Consider the following 16,265-nt stretch of genomic DNA (forward strand, 5'->3'; position numbering starts at 1 on the left):
AGAAAATCTCCAAGAGGTATCTTAAATTATCTCAGGGCTCAAAGGTTTTAGAAACCATCTAGCCCAGAACATTGTAGGCTATCTGCATTTTACATGTGGAGAAATCAAGGCCCAGAAATGGGAAGTAACCTGACCAAGGTCATAGGGCCAGAAAGAAACACAGCTGAGACTAGCATCCAGGCATCCTCACTCCCAATCCATTGCACGTTTTACTTTTCATAGCTTCCTCTCAACCTGAACGTCTAATTGTATGATATTTCAGGAAGGTCAGAGTAAGAAGTGATCAAGGCATTGACAGGATCACTGTATTCATTCATATAAGGATCAGAGAAGAAGAATGGATGGATGAATACGTGGATGGGTGGACATTCTATATTATTCACGAGATATATCATGTTTCTGTTTCGAAGAATCCAAGCCTATGTCTTGTCACATGTCAGAGCAGTCCCCGTGCTCCACTAGACACCGATCTTAGCAGCAAAGAATCCTCCAATACATCCTGCAGTTTAAGGACTATTCGCTTGTGAGCACACAACAGAAGGAGACTCACCCCTATTCCAATGCCGTGAGCTCCCAAACCCCTAACTTCCTTGTCCTAAACTCACTCTTTATCAGGCGTTGGTGCATCACATTTGCATTCTCCTTACTTCCTTTACACCTATCTCCTCGGATTTCTCTATCAAGACCAGGTGTCCTCTCTTAATTGTAGGTTTTGGCTTCATTCAATTAATACCACAGCAGTTACGAATACCACTGCACACTCCTTGAGGGCAGAATTTTGAAGCTGGGAGGGACAGCACACCTGGCACGAGGGCCCGAGCACCGGCAAGTGGAGAGAGGAGAAGTCAGCCCTCCCCCACTCCGCAGGCCCCCTCGATCGCTTTCTCATCCCTCTGCGGTCAAATCTGCCTTTGGGAAGCCCACAGCCCCTTTCACTTACACAGTGATGTGGCCGGCCCCCCGCACTAATACGGGGTCCGGGGCGTATCTCCGCAGATGCTCCTCGCTCACTACCCGAGGCGGGGGCGGCGTCTCCTCTTCCTCCTCTTCCTCCTCTTCCTCCTCTTCCTCCTCTTCCTCCTCATCTTCCTCGTCATCGTCAGGCCCAGACACCGACGACGACGACGACGACGGCGACGACGACGACGTTGCCGCTTCTTCCTCCTCCTCCTCCAGTTCCGAGATGGTGTCGAACTCCGCCATGTTGGGCAGCAGTATGCTCATCACGTGACCTCTCGTTCGCCGCCACCCGCAAGGAGTAGAGTTCGAACTTGCTGAGGTGCTGGAAGCTGAGGGGACACGCGATAAAGAGAAAGAGGAGTCGGGTAGGGACAGGATTAGAGGAGACGCGCCTGCGTGTTGGGGCGGACGGGGGAGGGGTGCCGGGGGACGGCTGGAGGCGGGAGCGGGAGGGCGACGCGCAAAGTCTGTGTACGCTTGCGCGGCTGGGGGAAGGGGCGGCGGAGGTGAGCTCCAGGGAATTGCCGAGGTCTGGTCCCGGGGTGCTGAACCGGAGGCTGCTCTTCGGGATTCTGCTGCTAGTATTGGGAGACGGGTCTCGTTTTTCCTTTTCACCAGTACTGGGTATGAGTACTCCCCTCCAGTACCAGGAAAGCAGATGCTGCGAAAGTGAGGTGAGAACGTTGCCCCAGACATCTCCAAGGCATATACCAAGCCCTCACATTTGTTCAGCTTTACAGTTTGAACAGTTTCGCATCATGGCTGTGCCACAACCCTGGGAGGCAGGGTAAGCATTTTAATCGACGTTTTACTGGAGAGAAAAGTTTCTCTTACTACTTCTACGTAATACTTGCAAAAGACTTACTAGGTGTCGGGGACTGAGCTGAGCCCTCTACGTGCATATCTCATTTAATACTTAAAACCCAGAAGGGGGAAGGGGTCAAAAATTGAGGAGGGGATGCACAAGGGACTGTGGTGCTGGATCTCTTCTCGCTGCTGCTGTGGTGGTGGGCGAAGTACCCGAACTACACCTGCGGGGAGAAATAAATGCTGTCCAAATATTAGAAATAATGTAAGAAAAAAAGTACTTAAACACAAAGCCCTATAAGCTTATGTACCATGATGATCTCTTTTCACAGATGGGAAACCTAGAAGCGGAGAGGATAAGTCACTTGTTCAAGGTCATGGAGCTACTACATAGCAGGCTTCCTTTTAAACTTGGGCGTCTGTTCTGATTCCCAAAGATCGGTGCTGTTAACCAAAGGGCCATACTGCCTGAAGTTGTTTCAAAAGGTGATTTGCAGAGTGGTGCCATTTGGGCTGTTTCTTGAAAGATGATGTTTGAATTTTGGAGGTTTGTGTTTTTTTAGGAAGGGAGAATAGACGAGCCAGAGGGAACATTCCAATCTAAGGAAATAGAAAAAATCATTCATTTTCTTTACACTGAACTAGACTATTTCACATACAGTATCTCATTAGCCTTAAACAATTCTGTGAGGGAAGCGCCATCATATCTAAAACAGTCTCAGGAAGTTTAAGTAATTTATTAAGATTTGTACTGACCTTTTGTCCAAAATGTTCTATTTCAAATATTCTATCCTGTCTGCTCCACACCCACCAAAAATGTTGTACAGTTTACATATTTTGAGTTTCCAAACCATGGCTCAAACTCTTTCACATTTGGCAGTGGCACAAAATTCCATGTCTTCATTCAGAGATCATTGAGACCGTAAAGTTCCACAACTGCTAAGTAGTAAAACTCCATAATCCATAATTCTAACATCAGCTTGACTGCTCTTTCTGCTCTATGACAGCCATGTCCCAATTAGATGGTGAGATTGGGGAAACAGGTAGCCACACTTTAATTAGGATCAGTATTACATTAGCAATATAGCAGTATAAACAAAGCATTTAGTGTCTGTGAGGGAGGAAGAAATTAGTTCTTTAAGAGGCACTGATCAACCCATCATAATTATCAAGGAGCTTGTGTTATTAAGGTGAAAAAAATTCTTTTGTAGTACTCAACAACTTGAGTATTTAGGAATTTTTAAAATAAACTAACACAATAAGCAACAAAATCTACTTTTTTATCATAGAGAGAATCTTATCTACCAGAGAGAAGTTATAATGAAAGGTGGAACCTTAAAATAATTTATAATAGCCTCTTGCTAGAAATACAGACTATATCTGCTTTTCTTAGCTATTTTTTTAAAAAAAGATTTATTTATTTATACAAGAACTGGGGTACAGGCCAGAGGAGTGGGAAGGCGAGAGAATTCACCAGAGACAGAGCAGGGTACAGAACAGACATAGAACTGAAAACACTGCTGAGGGGAGCAGCGGGTGAGACAGGAGAGGTCTGCAGCACTATGTGGGTTTCTCCCTGGCCAGCACTCGAACCCGCACTGCAGAGGCTGCGGACAGCTTCACAGTGCTGTGCTCAACCCGCTGGGCCACCAGGGATGCCCCTTTACTTAGCTGTTAATAAACAATGTGTCAAAAACATTTATGGGAGTGAAATACCTTAGACTTAGGGTCAAATCAGTATTCTGCACCCATTCTTCTTTTTCAAAAAGAAGAAAGTCATAGATAATACTGAAAAATTTCCAAACATATTATCCATTAATGTCCACTAAGCCATTGTTTAGAGGAAAGTATTTTGCTGATTATTGCTTAAATGGTAGTTTCTCCTTTTCATCACTCAGGATTAGGCCAAAAAGGAGCATTTGCAGGCGATAAAGGGAAAGGAGTATAAAGGATCGACTTTAGGACAAGTGCAAAGTGAAACACTGAAACTATGATAAAAGTGAAAAAATGATGGCTATGGGGTAGAAGGAGAGGAAAGGGGAGATTCCACTTGTCAAAAATGTAAAGAATTCCCTGGCATTTAGTCAGATGTCAAAAGGACAAAGCAGTTCAGGGAACTGGTATGCTTAGAGAAACTCACAAATATAGTCAAATCATTCATCTGTTTTTCTGCATATACATTGTGCTGAAAAGGCATATATTTCAAAGGTAATTTATTTTGTTAAACCATAGGAGAATTTGGATTAAGCTAGAATTTGGACTAATTCATATAACATGTCCTTGTGTGAATATATGTTTTAATTTCTCTACCATGAGTAGAACTGCTGGGTCATATATTAAGACTATCTTGAAATTAAGAAACTCCCAAACCGTTTTCCAAAATATTTCAATCAGTTTACACTCCCACCAGCAATGTGTGAATGTTCCATTTTCTCCACATCCTTTCTAATATCTGTTATTCCTTGTCTTTTTGACTCTAGCTATTCTTGTGGGTATGACATGCTATCACATTATAGTTTTGCTTTGCATCTCCCTAATGATTCATGATGTTGAGCATCTTGTCATGTGCTTATTGTCCACTTGTATACTATCTTTGATGAAATTTTTTTTATTCTTCTTTTAAAAATTAAGTTTTTTTCCCCAAGATAATTGTAGACTCCTATATAGTTGTAAAAATAACACAAAGATGTCCTGTTCATCGTTAATTCAGTATCCCCCAATGGTTACATTTTGCATACTGTTGTACACTATCACAACCAGGAAATTGACATTGATACAACCCACACATCTTGCTCATATTTCCAGTCATGTATGTACTTGTTTGTGTGTGTGCACGTGCATTTAGTTCTATGCTATTTTATCACATGTGTAGGTTCATATAACCCTCACCACACTCAGCACACAGTTACATCACCTCAAGCATACCTGCTGTTATGATTTTATAGCCATCCTCCCACACCCCACAACCATTAAACTTTTTAATATCTATAATTGTAATTTCCAGAATGCTATGTAAATTGCATCATATAGTGTGTAACCTTTGGAGATTGGCTGGCCTGCCTCCTTCCCCCCACCTTTCTCTAGAAAAATGGCATTTATTCTGAGCTTGCAAGGCAGTTAATTACTGTCACTTGCCTTTTGGTAGAGACCCAAAGGCAAGTAGAGCATGAGGAATTGTAGAAATTTTCACATCTGTTAACGTGGATAAGAAACTGAAATTTCCATATTTGAAGCTGTCAGATGGCTTTTGTTTGTGTTTATATATTTTTTTATTGAGGTAACATTGGTTTATACTACGTATGTAAATTAAGGGTATAACTTGACACCCCTTCAGATTTCTGTTATCACACCACACCCTAGACCAAAGCTCCCATGAGCCTCTGCAACAGTTCATTGGGCTCCTTTTCCCTTATGCTCCTCCTTTCATAGCCTCAATTCTGTAGTTGGATATCCAGGGTTCCTTTAAGTTTATCTAGGGTAAGTTTAGTTTTGTCTGTTCCTTTGTTTTGTTTATTTATATTCCACATGTTAGTGAATTCATCTGGTGTTTTTCTTTCATCTTCTGACTTATTTCATGTGTCACACTCTCCTACAGTTCTATTCATGTTGTCACAAATGGCGAGATTTCACCTCTTTTTTCTTATTTTTTAAAAAAAATATTTTATATATGTCTTACATCATTTTTCATTTTTGCACAATGTATGCATACATTGTCCCCATACAACTGCACTGTTTACAATAGTCCCCATACAACTGCACTGTTTACAATAGCTAAGCTTTGGAAACAACCCAAATGTCCAAAAATAGATGACTGGATCAAGAAGATGTGGTACATATACACTGTGGAATATTACTCAGCAATCAAAAAGATAAACTCATGCAATTTGCAGCAACATGGATGGACCTGGAAGATTTCATCTCTTTTCATAGCTAAGTAGTATTCCATTGTGTGTATGTACCGCTATCTCCTTAATCCACTCATATGTTCTTAGACACTTAGAGTGTTTCTGTAGCAGATAATTATGAGGTTAAGAGGGGGAGGGAAAAAGAGCCAAGGGGGTATAAGGGATGGTGAAGGCATTTAAAAATGCAGTGGAGGACCTCCCCTGTGGCGCAGCGGTTGAGCGCTGGGTTGCGAAGCTGCCTGCAGCCTCTGCAGCGCCGGTTCGATCCCCGGCTGCTCCCCGGCCACTGGAGGAGGGTCCCGCATGGCGCACAGACCTCTCCTGCCGCCCGCTGCTCCCCTCAGCAGTGTACTTCGTTCGGTCCTTCTGCCTGCTCTGCTCCCCGCTGTGGCTCTGGTGAATTCTCTCACCCTCCCTCGCTTCTGACTATGCCCAGTGCTTGTATAAATAAATAAATAAATAAATAAATAAATCTTTAAAAAAAATAAAAAATAATAATGCAGTGGAGATAAGCAAACTACCCGAGGAAGAATTCAAAGTAATGGTTAAAAAGATGCTCAGAGATCTTGGGAGAAGAATGTAGGAACTGGAAAATTAAGGAACATTTAAACAGAATTTGCAGAGATGACAAACAGTAACAATTAAAAAATATGATAGAGGGGTCCAATGAGAGACTGGATAAATCAGAGGAATGAATAAGTGAGTTGAATGACAAAGCAATAAAACCTATCCAGACAGAGCAAAAATAAAAAAGAACGGAATAAGTGAAGATACCATAAGAGATCTCTGGGATGATATCATCTATGAAAAGCTGAAATTTTACCATTTGTGATATCATGAATGGAACTAGAGGGGCTTTCTATTATGCAAATAAGTCAGAAGGAAGACAAAGACGAAGATTTCACTCATACATGGAATATAAAAAGCAAATCAAAACAGACCCTTGAAACCTGTCAGCAGAACTGAGGTTACCACCAGTGGAAGGATCAAGGGACAGAGTGTTCCATGGACTATGGTAGATTTTTGATGCTTTGTTGGTGCATTGGTGTGAAACTCTACCCCTGAAACATACAGTGTTACAAATCAAAATTACCTTTATTTTTACACTTGATCTTAGCCAAAAGGCCAAGAAGTGATACCTTAATTTTTTTTTTAAGATTTATTTATTTATTTATACAAGCACTGGGTACAGTCAGAAGCGCGGGAAGGTGAGAGAATTCACCAGAGCCAGAGCGGGGAGCAGAGCAGGCAGAAGGACCGAAGTACACTGCTGAGGGGAGCAGCAGGCGGCAGGAGAGGTCTGCGTGCCATGTGGGACCCTCCTCCGGTGGCCAGGGAGCAGCCGGGGATCGAACTGGCGTTGCAGAGGCTGCGGGCAGCTTTGTAACCCAGCGCTCAACCGCTGCGCCACCAGGGAGGCCCAGATACCTTAATTTTTAAATATAATTTTAAGAATAAATTTAAAAAGGAAGGAAATTCTGACATATACTACACCCTGGATGAAACTTGAGGATATTATGCTAAGTGAAATAAGCCAGTTACAAAAGGACAGATACTGTATGATTCCTTTTATGTGAAATACCTGGAGTTAATCGAATTCATAGAGACATAAAGTGTAACAACGGTTGCTAGGGATTGAGAAAGTGGGGAAAGGGGAATAGTTTAATGGGTATAGAGTTTTAGTTTTATAAGACACAATGAGTTCTAGAGATGAATTGGGGTAATGATTACATAATAATATGAATTAACTTGATGCCACTGAAATGTACACTTAAAATTTCATGTTATATATGTAAGGTGAGCTAAATGTTGTATATACACATGTTGATTTTCAATGATGCACACCTGAAGCTGATATAACATAATGCAATGTTACTGCAGTAAAAAAAAATCTTAAAAACAGTTTGGCTATTTTCTTGGATCTATCGTATGATCCAACAATTTTACTCCTAGGAATCTACCCAAAGGACACAATAACAGTAATTCGAAAGGGAAACCTCCATTCCTATATTTCTAGCAGCACCATTTACAATAGCCAAGATGTGGAAACAACCTAAATGCCCCAAACAGAGCGGCATTTAGGTGTGGATCAAGAAAATGTGGTATATATACACAATGGACTACTACTCAGTGATCCAAGAGAAACTCATGCCATTTGTGGCAACATGGATGGAGCTGAAAGGGATTATGCTAAGTGAAATACATCAGAAGGAAAAAGATAAATATTGGATGATTTCACTTATAGGAGGAATATAGTGAAATTGAACAAAGCGTCAGGGAAAAAAAGGACAAAACTAGCAGGCAAATTATAGATCCGCGACATACAGCAGGGGAGGAGTGGGGGAGGGGTTAAAATGTGATGGAAGAGCCCAAGGGACTATGGTGATGGATCATGGGTGCTATGGTGGTGGGAGAACTATGGGGACTACATGCACCTGAGGGGAGAAATCAAGCATTGCCCCAAAATGAACAATGATGTAAGAAAATAAATAAATTAACTTTTTTTTCAGAAGAAATGTGCCCATTTCTTCTAGATTTTTTTTAAAATGAACATTTGGAATTTTATTAAAAACAAACAAATATCACAACCATGAATACTGTTAGAAGCCCTTTTAGTTGTCCACAATGAGACTAAGCATGCACTCAAGGGGCTGCTATTATTTAGTCTTAAACAGTCATCTTTATTTTTTTTTAAGATTTATTTTTATTTATTTCTGTGTACAAGAACTGGGGTGTAGGCCAGAGGTGCGGGGTGGTGAGAAGACTCACTAGAGACAGAGTGGGGAGCAGAACAGGCAGATCTACTGAAATACACTGCTGAGGGGAGCAGAGGGCGAGACCGGAGAGGTCTGCTGCGCCATGTGGGTCACCTCCCTGGCCGGGGGTCCAACTCACTGCAGTGGCTGCGGATAGCTTCATAGTGCTGAGACTTAAGCCCTTGCGCCACAGTCATCTTTAAAAGAAGGAAAAAGTTAATTCAGCACACTACCATTTAACTTGTTTTAATGTTTCTTCACAAATGGTGAAAAATACTACAGACGAGGAATAATCATAATGTTGAGGCATTATGATAATAAATATGGAATTATATAATTGTAAATATGGAATTATAAATTTAAAATATTTTCTGGTTTAAAAAATAAAAATGGTTGTCAGTGCAGCTCTGCCCGGTCTCTGTTTAGCAGGGCGGGTCTCTGCGTTCCTGATGGCGACAGTCTTTATCCATTTTTCCAGGTCTTCAACATCCACTTCTTCCTCCCATCTGTTTCATCAAAGGTCCGGGGGGCTTCCCAGGGCCATCTCTTCTTCCTCCACCAAAGCCACCTCGGTCCATGCCCCGGCCACCAAGGAAGCCACCTCTGTCTCCCCCAGGACCTCCTCTGAACATTCCACCAGGCCCATCACAGTTCATGAAGCCACATCATGTCCATGAGGCCAACTCTTCCTCCTTACATATCACCAGGACCACCTGTGCCATAGTCACCACCTGGGGGTGGAAAAGATGGTGGGGGAAAGCCTTCAGGCTTCAGAGCCTCACACCGGCTGCCAGGGGAAGCCAGGGGAAGTTCTCCAGGGGAAGTTCTGGTTTCCATACCCTGGATTGGGGTACTGTCAGTCTCCAGCTCGGTGTTGGACGTTTCCTCCCCTGGATAGGTTCCTTCAAGAACCCCGGGGCTCTCTTGGGGGGACGCCTCCTGTCTCCTATGCCTCCCATGCGACCCACAGTTTCCCTAGGACCTCCTGGGCCCCCTGGACCTCCGCAGAGAGGCAGCGGCATCGCTCTGCCCTCAGGGGGTGGCACACTACTCTGTGTGCAGTTCACTGGTGCATGAGAAGCGTTGTTTGCTCCCTTTAAAATCTTTCCCATCAAACCACTCCCCGGCCGTGGCTGTTGTGGGTCTTCATAGGACACTGGCATTGCCTGTGGGTGTTCCTGTTTCCTTGTCCAGGCAGGTGCGGATCCATGGGCTCTCTGGTTCCCTTGCACATCTTAACATCACACTGCTTCGAAAAGGTCTGCCGGATCATCCAGAGTCACATTGTCATTTCATCCTTGAACGTAAATTGCTATGTTGTCAGAGTCTACCTGTATCTAAAGGTGGGTCTAGATCTGGTCGCTCCTCCAAGTGTCTCTGCTGCCACAGCTGCTGCACTTTTGGCATTATTGACTTGGAGGCTGGCTGTACAATCCAGTTTTGGAGGGTGGGGGAGATAACTAGTGGGCGGTTGCTGTCCATAGTTGCTTTGTTGACCTAGCTACTCTTCTGTCCGTAGCTGCTCGGCTGTTGAGACCAGCTGCTCTGATCATTATTTGTTGGCTGTGAAGAGGAATATCTGGTAGGATGATAAGAAGGGGGTGCGGTGACTGGCTGCATGGGATAGCTCCCAGGTACTAGGGATAACTGCAGTGACTCTGTCCACATCCGATGCTGGGCTGGTTGAACCCCCTCTGCTAGATTGAAGCTGACTAGTCTCAGTGGGCTTGCTACCATTCTGTGGTCTTGCAGGTGCAGTGGCTGCTGCTCAGTGGCTGGGTAAGCTGTTGAGTGCCATAGGCAGGCTGAGCTGCATAGGAGGCCTGGGTGGAAGTGACCATAGCAGTGGTGGCATCATAAGCACCAATGCTGTACCTCTGGACAGGCTGACTGTATGCCTGGGGGCAGTTGGAGTGGCATGATCAGTGGGAGGCGATCCATGAGAGGGTGTGTGGGCCATTTCCTGCAGGCTGCAGTGGCCTGAGCCCGGGTGTCGCTGACATCAGTGGGCTGTCCATAGGTTCCATAACTTCCTTGCCCATGTGCCTGGGTGGTCTGTGTATATCCTTGAGTGGGCAGGGAAGTACAAGGCTGCAGCCCTGCTGGGCCACTGCTGGGCTGTAGGTACTGTGACCGGTGGGTGCTGTTTTCTCTCCTTCCGTCTTGTTCTCTCAACGTCCATCTCCCTCTCCCATTTCTTCAGGATTATCGAATTTACTGGCATACAGTTTTCATTGTATTCCTTTAGAGTCTTTGTATTCTGTGCCCACCTTGGCAATTTCTCCTTTCATTTCTAATTTTGTTTAAAGATTTTCTCTCTTTTAGCTTAGGTAGAAGTTTATTAATTTTGTTAATTTCAAAGAACTAACTCTTAGTTTCACTGATCTTTTGTATGGCATTTTTGACTCCTCTTGCACTTATTTTCACCCTAATTTTTGTTATTATTAGTTCATTATTTCTTTGTGACATTTTACTAGATTTGGGTCTTATTTGTTCCTATTTCCACATTTCTTTAGATGTAATATTAAATTGTTTATTTCAGATTTTTCTTGCTTCTTAATGTTGGCCTGTGTTCCAATTATCTTTCCTCGAAAGACTGCTTTTGCTTCATCCCATTCATTCCAGTAGCTTGCATTCTTATTTTCATTAGCCTGGAGGTATTTTTCAACTTCTGTTTTAATCTCTTCTTTAATTCAATAGCTGCTAAACAGCCTGTTGTTTAGTCTGCAAGTATTTCGGGTTTGTCCACTTTTGAAATCTAGCTTTATGGATTATAGTCAGAAAGAATACTTGGTATGATTTCAATTTTTTGAAAAGATTTATTTTTACTTATTTATGCATACAAGAACTGGGGTGTAGGCCAGAGGTGCGGGGGTGAGAGGATTCACCAGAGACATAGTGGGGAGCAGAACAGGCAGATCTACTGAAATACACTGCTGAGGGGAGTAGCAGGCTAGTCAAGAGAGGTCTGCTGCGCCATGTGGGTCAGCTCCCTGGCTGGGGATCGAACTTGTGCTTCAGTGGCTGGCGATAGCTTGATAGCGCTGGGGAGCCTGATGTCAATTTTTGTCACATTTTTGATAATTGACTTGTGTCCTAACATACAGTCTATTCTTCAAAATGTTTCGTGTGCGTTTGATAAAATGCATTTGCTGTGATTTTGGGATGGAGGGTTCTGTAGATGTCTGTTAAGCCTATTTGATCTAGCTCCTCATTTGAGGCTATTGTTTTCTTATTTATTCTGTCCTGTTAATCTGTCTGTAGTTGTAAGTGGGCTTAAAAATCCCCTACTGTTATTTTATTGTAGTCGACATGTCTCTTTAATCCTCTTAATAATTGCTTTATATATATTAATATGTATAAATATAAATATAAATATATATATAGGTGTTTCATAATTTGGAGCATACATATTATGAGTACTATTTGTTGTTCTTGTATTTGGCCCATATTCATATATAATGTCCATCTCTGTCTCTTGTTACCTTTTTTTATTTGGAAATCTATTTTATCTGATGTAAATGTAGCTGTTCCTGACTCTTTTTTTGGGTTGCCATTTTCTTATAGGACTGTCTTCCAGTTTTTCATGCTTGTGGTTATCTTTGGTGGTAAGATGAGTTTCTTGTGAGCAGCAAAAGGTTGGATTTTGTTTTGATACCCACTCAGCCACTCTCTACGTTTTAATTGAATTCAGGCCATTCGTATTCAAGTTGATAATTACAACATAAATGCTCATTGCCATTTAAACATTTTTAGTTTGTGTCTTTTGATTTTTGACATCTTCCTTTTATGCTTTATTTATATTCCATTTTCATTGTCTTATGTGTTACTTCTACTGATTTTTGTTTGAAGGTATACTGAGGTTTGTGTATGATGGACCACATTTGTGGGCTCTTAGATGGTTTGATCTCAAACTCATTCTTATGGGCCACATTTTTACTCTCCTCCAAGTTGCATAATTTAGGTGTTTGTTACCTCTAGATTTATTTTGTTGTTACTTATGTTAGCCCCTTTATACTTGTTTCAAGTATGACTTGGTGTTGGTATAGTCTCTTGATTTTTGTTTTCAGTGACATTCTTTACCCTTCCTTCTGTTTTGAATGATAATCTGGTCCGAAAAAGTATTCTAGGTTAGAAATCTTTTCCTCTGCATACTTTAAATATTTCTTATCCTTCCCTTCTTGCCTGTAAGATTTCCACTAAGAAGTATGCAGACAGTCTGTCTGATAGGTGATCCCTTATAGGTTACTTTTCTTTGTCTTAATTCTTTTAGTGTTCATTCCATGTCATTGGTTTTCAACACTTTAATTATAACGTGTCTGGGAGTGTGTCAGTCTGTTTTATTTTGTTTGGAACTCTTTGCACCTCTTGAATCAGAATGTCTGGTTTGTATCCCAGATCGAGGTGGTTGTTTATTTTAATAGACTTTTTTTTATTTTAATAGACTTTTTATTTTTTTTAATTTTTTAAAAAGATTTATTTATTTATTTATACAAGCACTGGGTACAGTCAGAAGCTCGGGAGGGTGAGAGAATTCACCAGAGCCAGAGTGGGGAGCAGAACAGGCAGACCGACGAAAATACACTGCTGAGGGGAGCAGCGGGCATGACAGGAGACATCTGCTCGGCATGTGGGACCCTCGCCTGCGGCTGGGGATCGAAACTGCGCTGCAGAGGCTGCGGGCAGCTTTGCAGCCCAGCGCTCAAGCACTGAGCCACCGGGGAGGCCCTTTAATAAACTTTTTTTTTTTTAAAGATTTATTTATTTATTTATACAAGCAATGGGTACAGTCAGAAGTGTGGGAGGGTGAGATAATTTACAAGAGCCAGAGCGGGGAACAGAACAGGTAGACTGACGAAATACACTGCTGAGGGGAGCAGTGGGCAAGCCTGGAGAGGTCTGCGCGCCATGTGTGTTGCTCCCTGGCCGGCCAGGGATTTAACTCGTGCTGCAGTGGCTGCGGGATAGCTTCAGAGTTCTGCAATTTAACCCCTTGCGCCACCAGGGAGGCTTAATAGATTTTCTCTGCCTTCCTGTTGTCTTCTTCTGGGACCCCCATGAAGGGACATTACTTCTCTTTAGGTTATTCTTGTTTTTGATCGCCCATTGTTTTTCTTAGTTCAGCAAGTATGATTACAACTGTTGCCTCAAACTCCTCACTAGGAATATTCACACAGTTCTGCTGAATCGATAATTCTCTTAGGGATTTTTCTTTGCTCCAGCACTTGTGATATGATCTTCTATTTCTTCATTTTTATTTTATATAGGTTATAATAGGGACCTTCCTTTTAATGTCATGACAAATTGACTTTATACCCTGCCTACAATTAGCTGGTCATGATCTCATGATTTTTACCCAGAATCTTTATGTGTTTACTATTTCATAGATAAATGCCTCTACATGTGTTTAGATGACCAGAGCACTGAGGACAGCTCAATATTCTTAGGTTGATCACCTACAGGCAACCTGCTAATTCCTGGCAAAACCATAAGTGTTAGATTAACAAAGTTTAGTGAAAGAAATCTCAAGATCAATAGGTTCAGGGCTTTCTCCCTTATTAGCAGTTCCTGAAATCCTTTTTGTTTCATTTTCAATTTCTTGTCAAATTTCATCAAAATCTATGTGAAGTTTGTTTTTGGTGTGGAGAAATTTATCCCATTCTTCTGCTTCAACCCCATCTTCTTCTGTTGTTTTCCATTTACCTTCAGATGAATGACCAGCTAGAGTCAGAGGTATCCAGGTGACAATACCAGTGCCTCTAGGAAGCAGGTCTCTCCCCACTAGGCTTTCCAGCGCTGAGCTCTTCCCATTCTTCTGCATCCCCACCACCATGATCTGAGGCAACTGGATGATTTTGGCACCCACCGAGTTGAGGACACCCTGAAGCTTGCTGACGAAAGGAATGAAACACCTCCATGAGTCGGGAAATGCAGGACCTCCACCCAACTAGCCCCAGCTATGGAGTGAGGCCAGGAGTCTGCCAAATGCTTCCTTGAAGCCCCCCTCTCCTAAGGAGCCAGTACTCATTGGGCCTTGCTTGCTGTAGCCTATCTCTCCCAGTAGGCTCTGTGCCAGGTGGGAGGTGGGGAGAGGCAAAGCCTGATAGGAATTGTAGTTCCAAAGCTCTCATAATTTGGATATTCTGTCCTTGTCATGAACTTTCAATAATTTTATTATTTATTTGTATTTTTAAAAATTAATTTGTCAGTCATTTTATATCTATAAAACATTGGGATTACGTTTAACAGTTTTATTATAATGTGTCTTGTATTATGTCTGTATTATTTTCCCAGGTTGAGCTGGTTCTCAGTGATTATTTCTTTAAATAAATGTTCTATGCCTTTACCTTTCTCTTCCTCTTGGGCCACCAGAAGAGGGGTTTTCTAGTTTCTCTTTTGGTTATCCCAGAAGGTTTTTGCACTATTTTTCATTTTTAAAATATTTTTCTCTGTTGTTCTATTTGTGAGTTCTCTGACATGATTTCAAGCTCACTAATTCTATTGTTTGCATTTGTCTGCTGTTAAGGTCCTCTATTATATTTTAAATTTAGTTTTAGTATTTTTAAATCCATTAGTTCTAATTATAATAGCCTATTACCTTCTTGGTCTTTATTTTGTTCCTGTTTTACATTAACCCCCCCCTTTTTTTTTTTTTTTTGCCAAGCAAACATTGTTATAACTGTTACCTTGAACTCTTCTTTGAGGGGTATTCTGCAGTTTTGCTGGATTGACACTTCTATTTTTTCCCCTCCCCTCTGGCATTTCTGATAGGTTCTTCTGTCTTTTCAGGTTTAGTTTTTCTATGCTGTATTAGGTATAAAATCAGACTGATACCTTTGCACCTGTTCAGGTAGATAGAAACCATATTTGTGATTTTTCTGCATTCCTCTTACAATTTATCTCTAGTTTCATACCATTATGGTAAAAAAAAAGATTGAAATGATTTCAATCATAAAGTTATTGTATCTTGTATTATGTTCCAACATGTGGTATATCCTTATGAATTTTCCATGTCTACTTAAGAAATATTTGTGTTCTGTTGCTTTTAGATAAAATGTTCTGTATATAGGGCCTCCCCTGGTGGTGCAGCGGTTGAGCACTGGGCTGCGAAGCTTCCTGCAGCCTCTGCAGCGCCGGTTTGATCCCGGCCACCGGTGAGGGTCCCACATGGCGCGACAGACCTCTCCTGTCGTGCCCGCTGCTCCCCTCAGCAGTGTATTTCTTTGTCAGTCTGCCTGTTCTGTTCCCTGCTCTGGCTCTGGTGAATTCTCTTACCCTCCCGTGCTTCTGACTGTACCCAGTGCTTGTATAAATCAATCAATCAATCAATCAATCAATCAATCTTAAAAAAAAGTTCTGTATATATCTATTGTGTTTATTTGGCCTATTGTGTCATTTAAGGCCATTGTTTACTGGTTGATTTTCTGTCTGGAGGATTTGAAGTAAGTGGCTTGTTAAAGTCCTCCATTATTATTGTGTTGGTGTTTATGTGTCGTCCCTGTAGGGCTGTTAATATTTGCTTTATGTATTGTGGTGCTTCTGTACTGTGTGCATGTGTATTAATGGTTATGTCCTCGTGGATTGACCCCTTCATCCTTATATAGTGTATCTTTGAATCTTATTATCTTCTTTTACTAAAAGTCTATTTTATCTGATAGAAGTATAGCTTGTGTTTCTTCTTTACTTCTTTATCTGATATATCTTTCCCCATCCTTTCACTTTGTGTCCAGGTTTGTCAGTAGAAGTGACATGTAAATCCTGGAAGTAGCATGTAGTTGGATTCTTTTTTTCCCCATCCAGCCAGTCTGTGTCTTTTCATTGGTGAGTTGAGTCCATT

At 41.8% G+C, this 16,265-nt stretch overlaps 1 protein-coding gene and 1 pseudogene across 2 annotated transcripts in view; both read right to left on the reverse strand.

The window, feature by feature from the left end:
* Window positions 1-1,381, reverse strand: part of CHIC1 (cysteine rich hydrophobic domain 1) — a 60,106-nt gene extending 58,725 nt beyond the window's left edge. For both annotated transcript variants that reach the window (XM_037512248.2, XM_037512249.2), the window contains exon 1: window positions 941-1,381. In XM_037512248.2, the coding sequence (XP_037368145.1) occupies window positions 941-1,224 (284 nt within the window). In that variant the 5' untranslated portion in view covers window positions 1,225-1,381. The remainder of the gene's footprint in view (window positions 1-940) is intronic.
* Window positions 1,382-9,777: 8,396 nt separating this feature from the next.
* LOC119245618 (RNA-binding protein EWS-like) lies at window positions 9,778-14,261 on the reverse strand (annotated as a pseudogene).
* Window positions 14,262-16,265: the final 2,004 nt, after the last annotated feature.

Source organism: Talpa occidentalis, unplaced genomic scaffold, assembly GCF_014898055.3.
Source record: "Talpa occidentalis isolate TD23 unplaced genomic scaffold, MPIMG_talOcc4v2.1 talOcc4.15, whole genome shotgun sequence".
Lineage (NCBI taxonomy): Eukaryota > Metazoa > Chordata > Mammalia > Eulipotyphla > Talpidae > Talpa > Talpa occidentalis.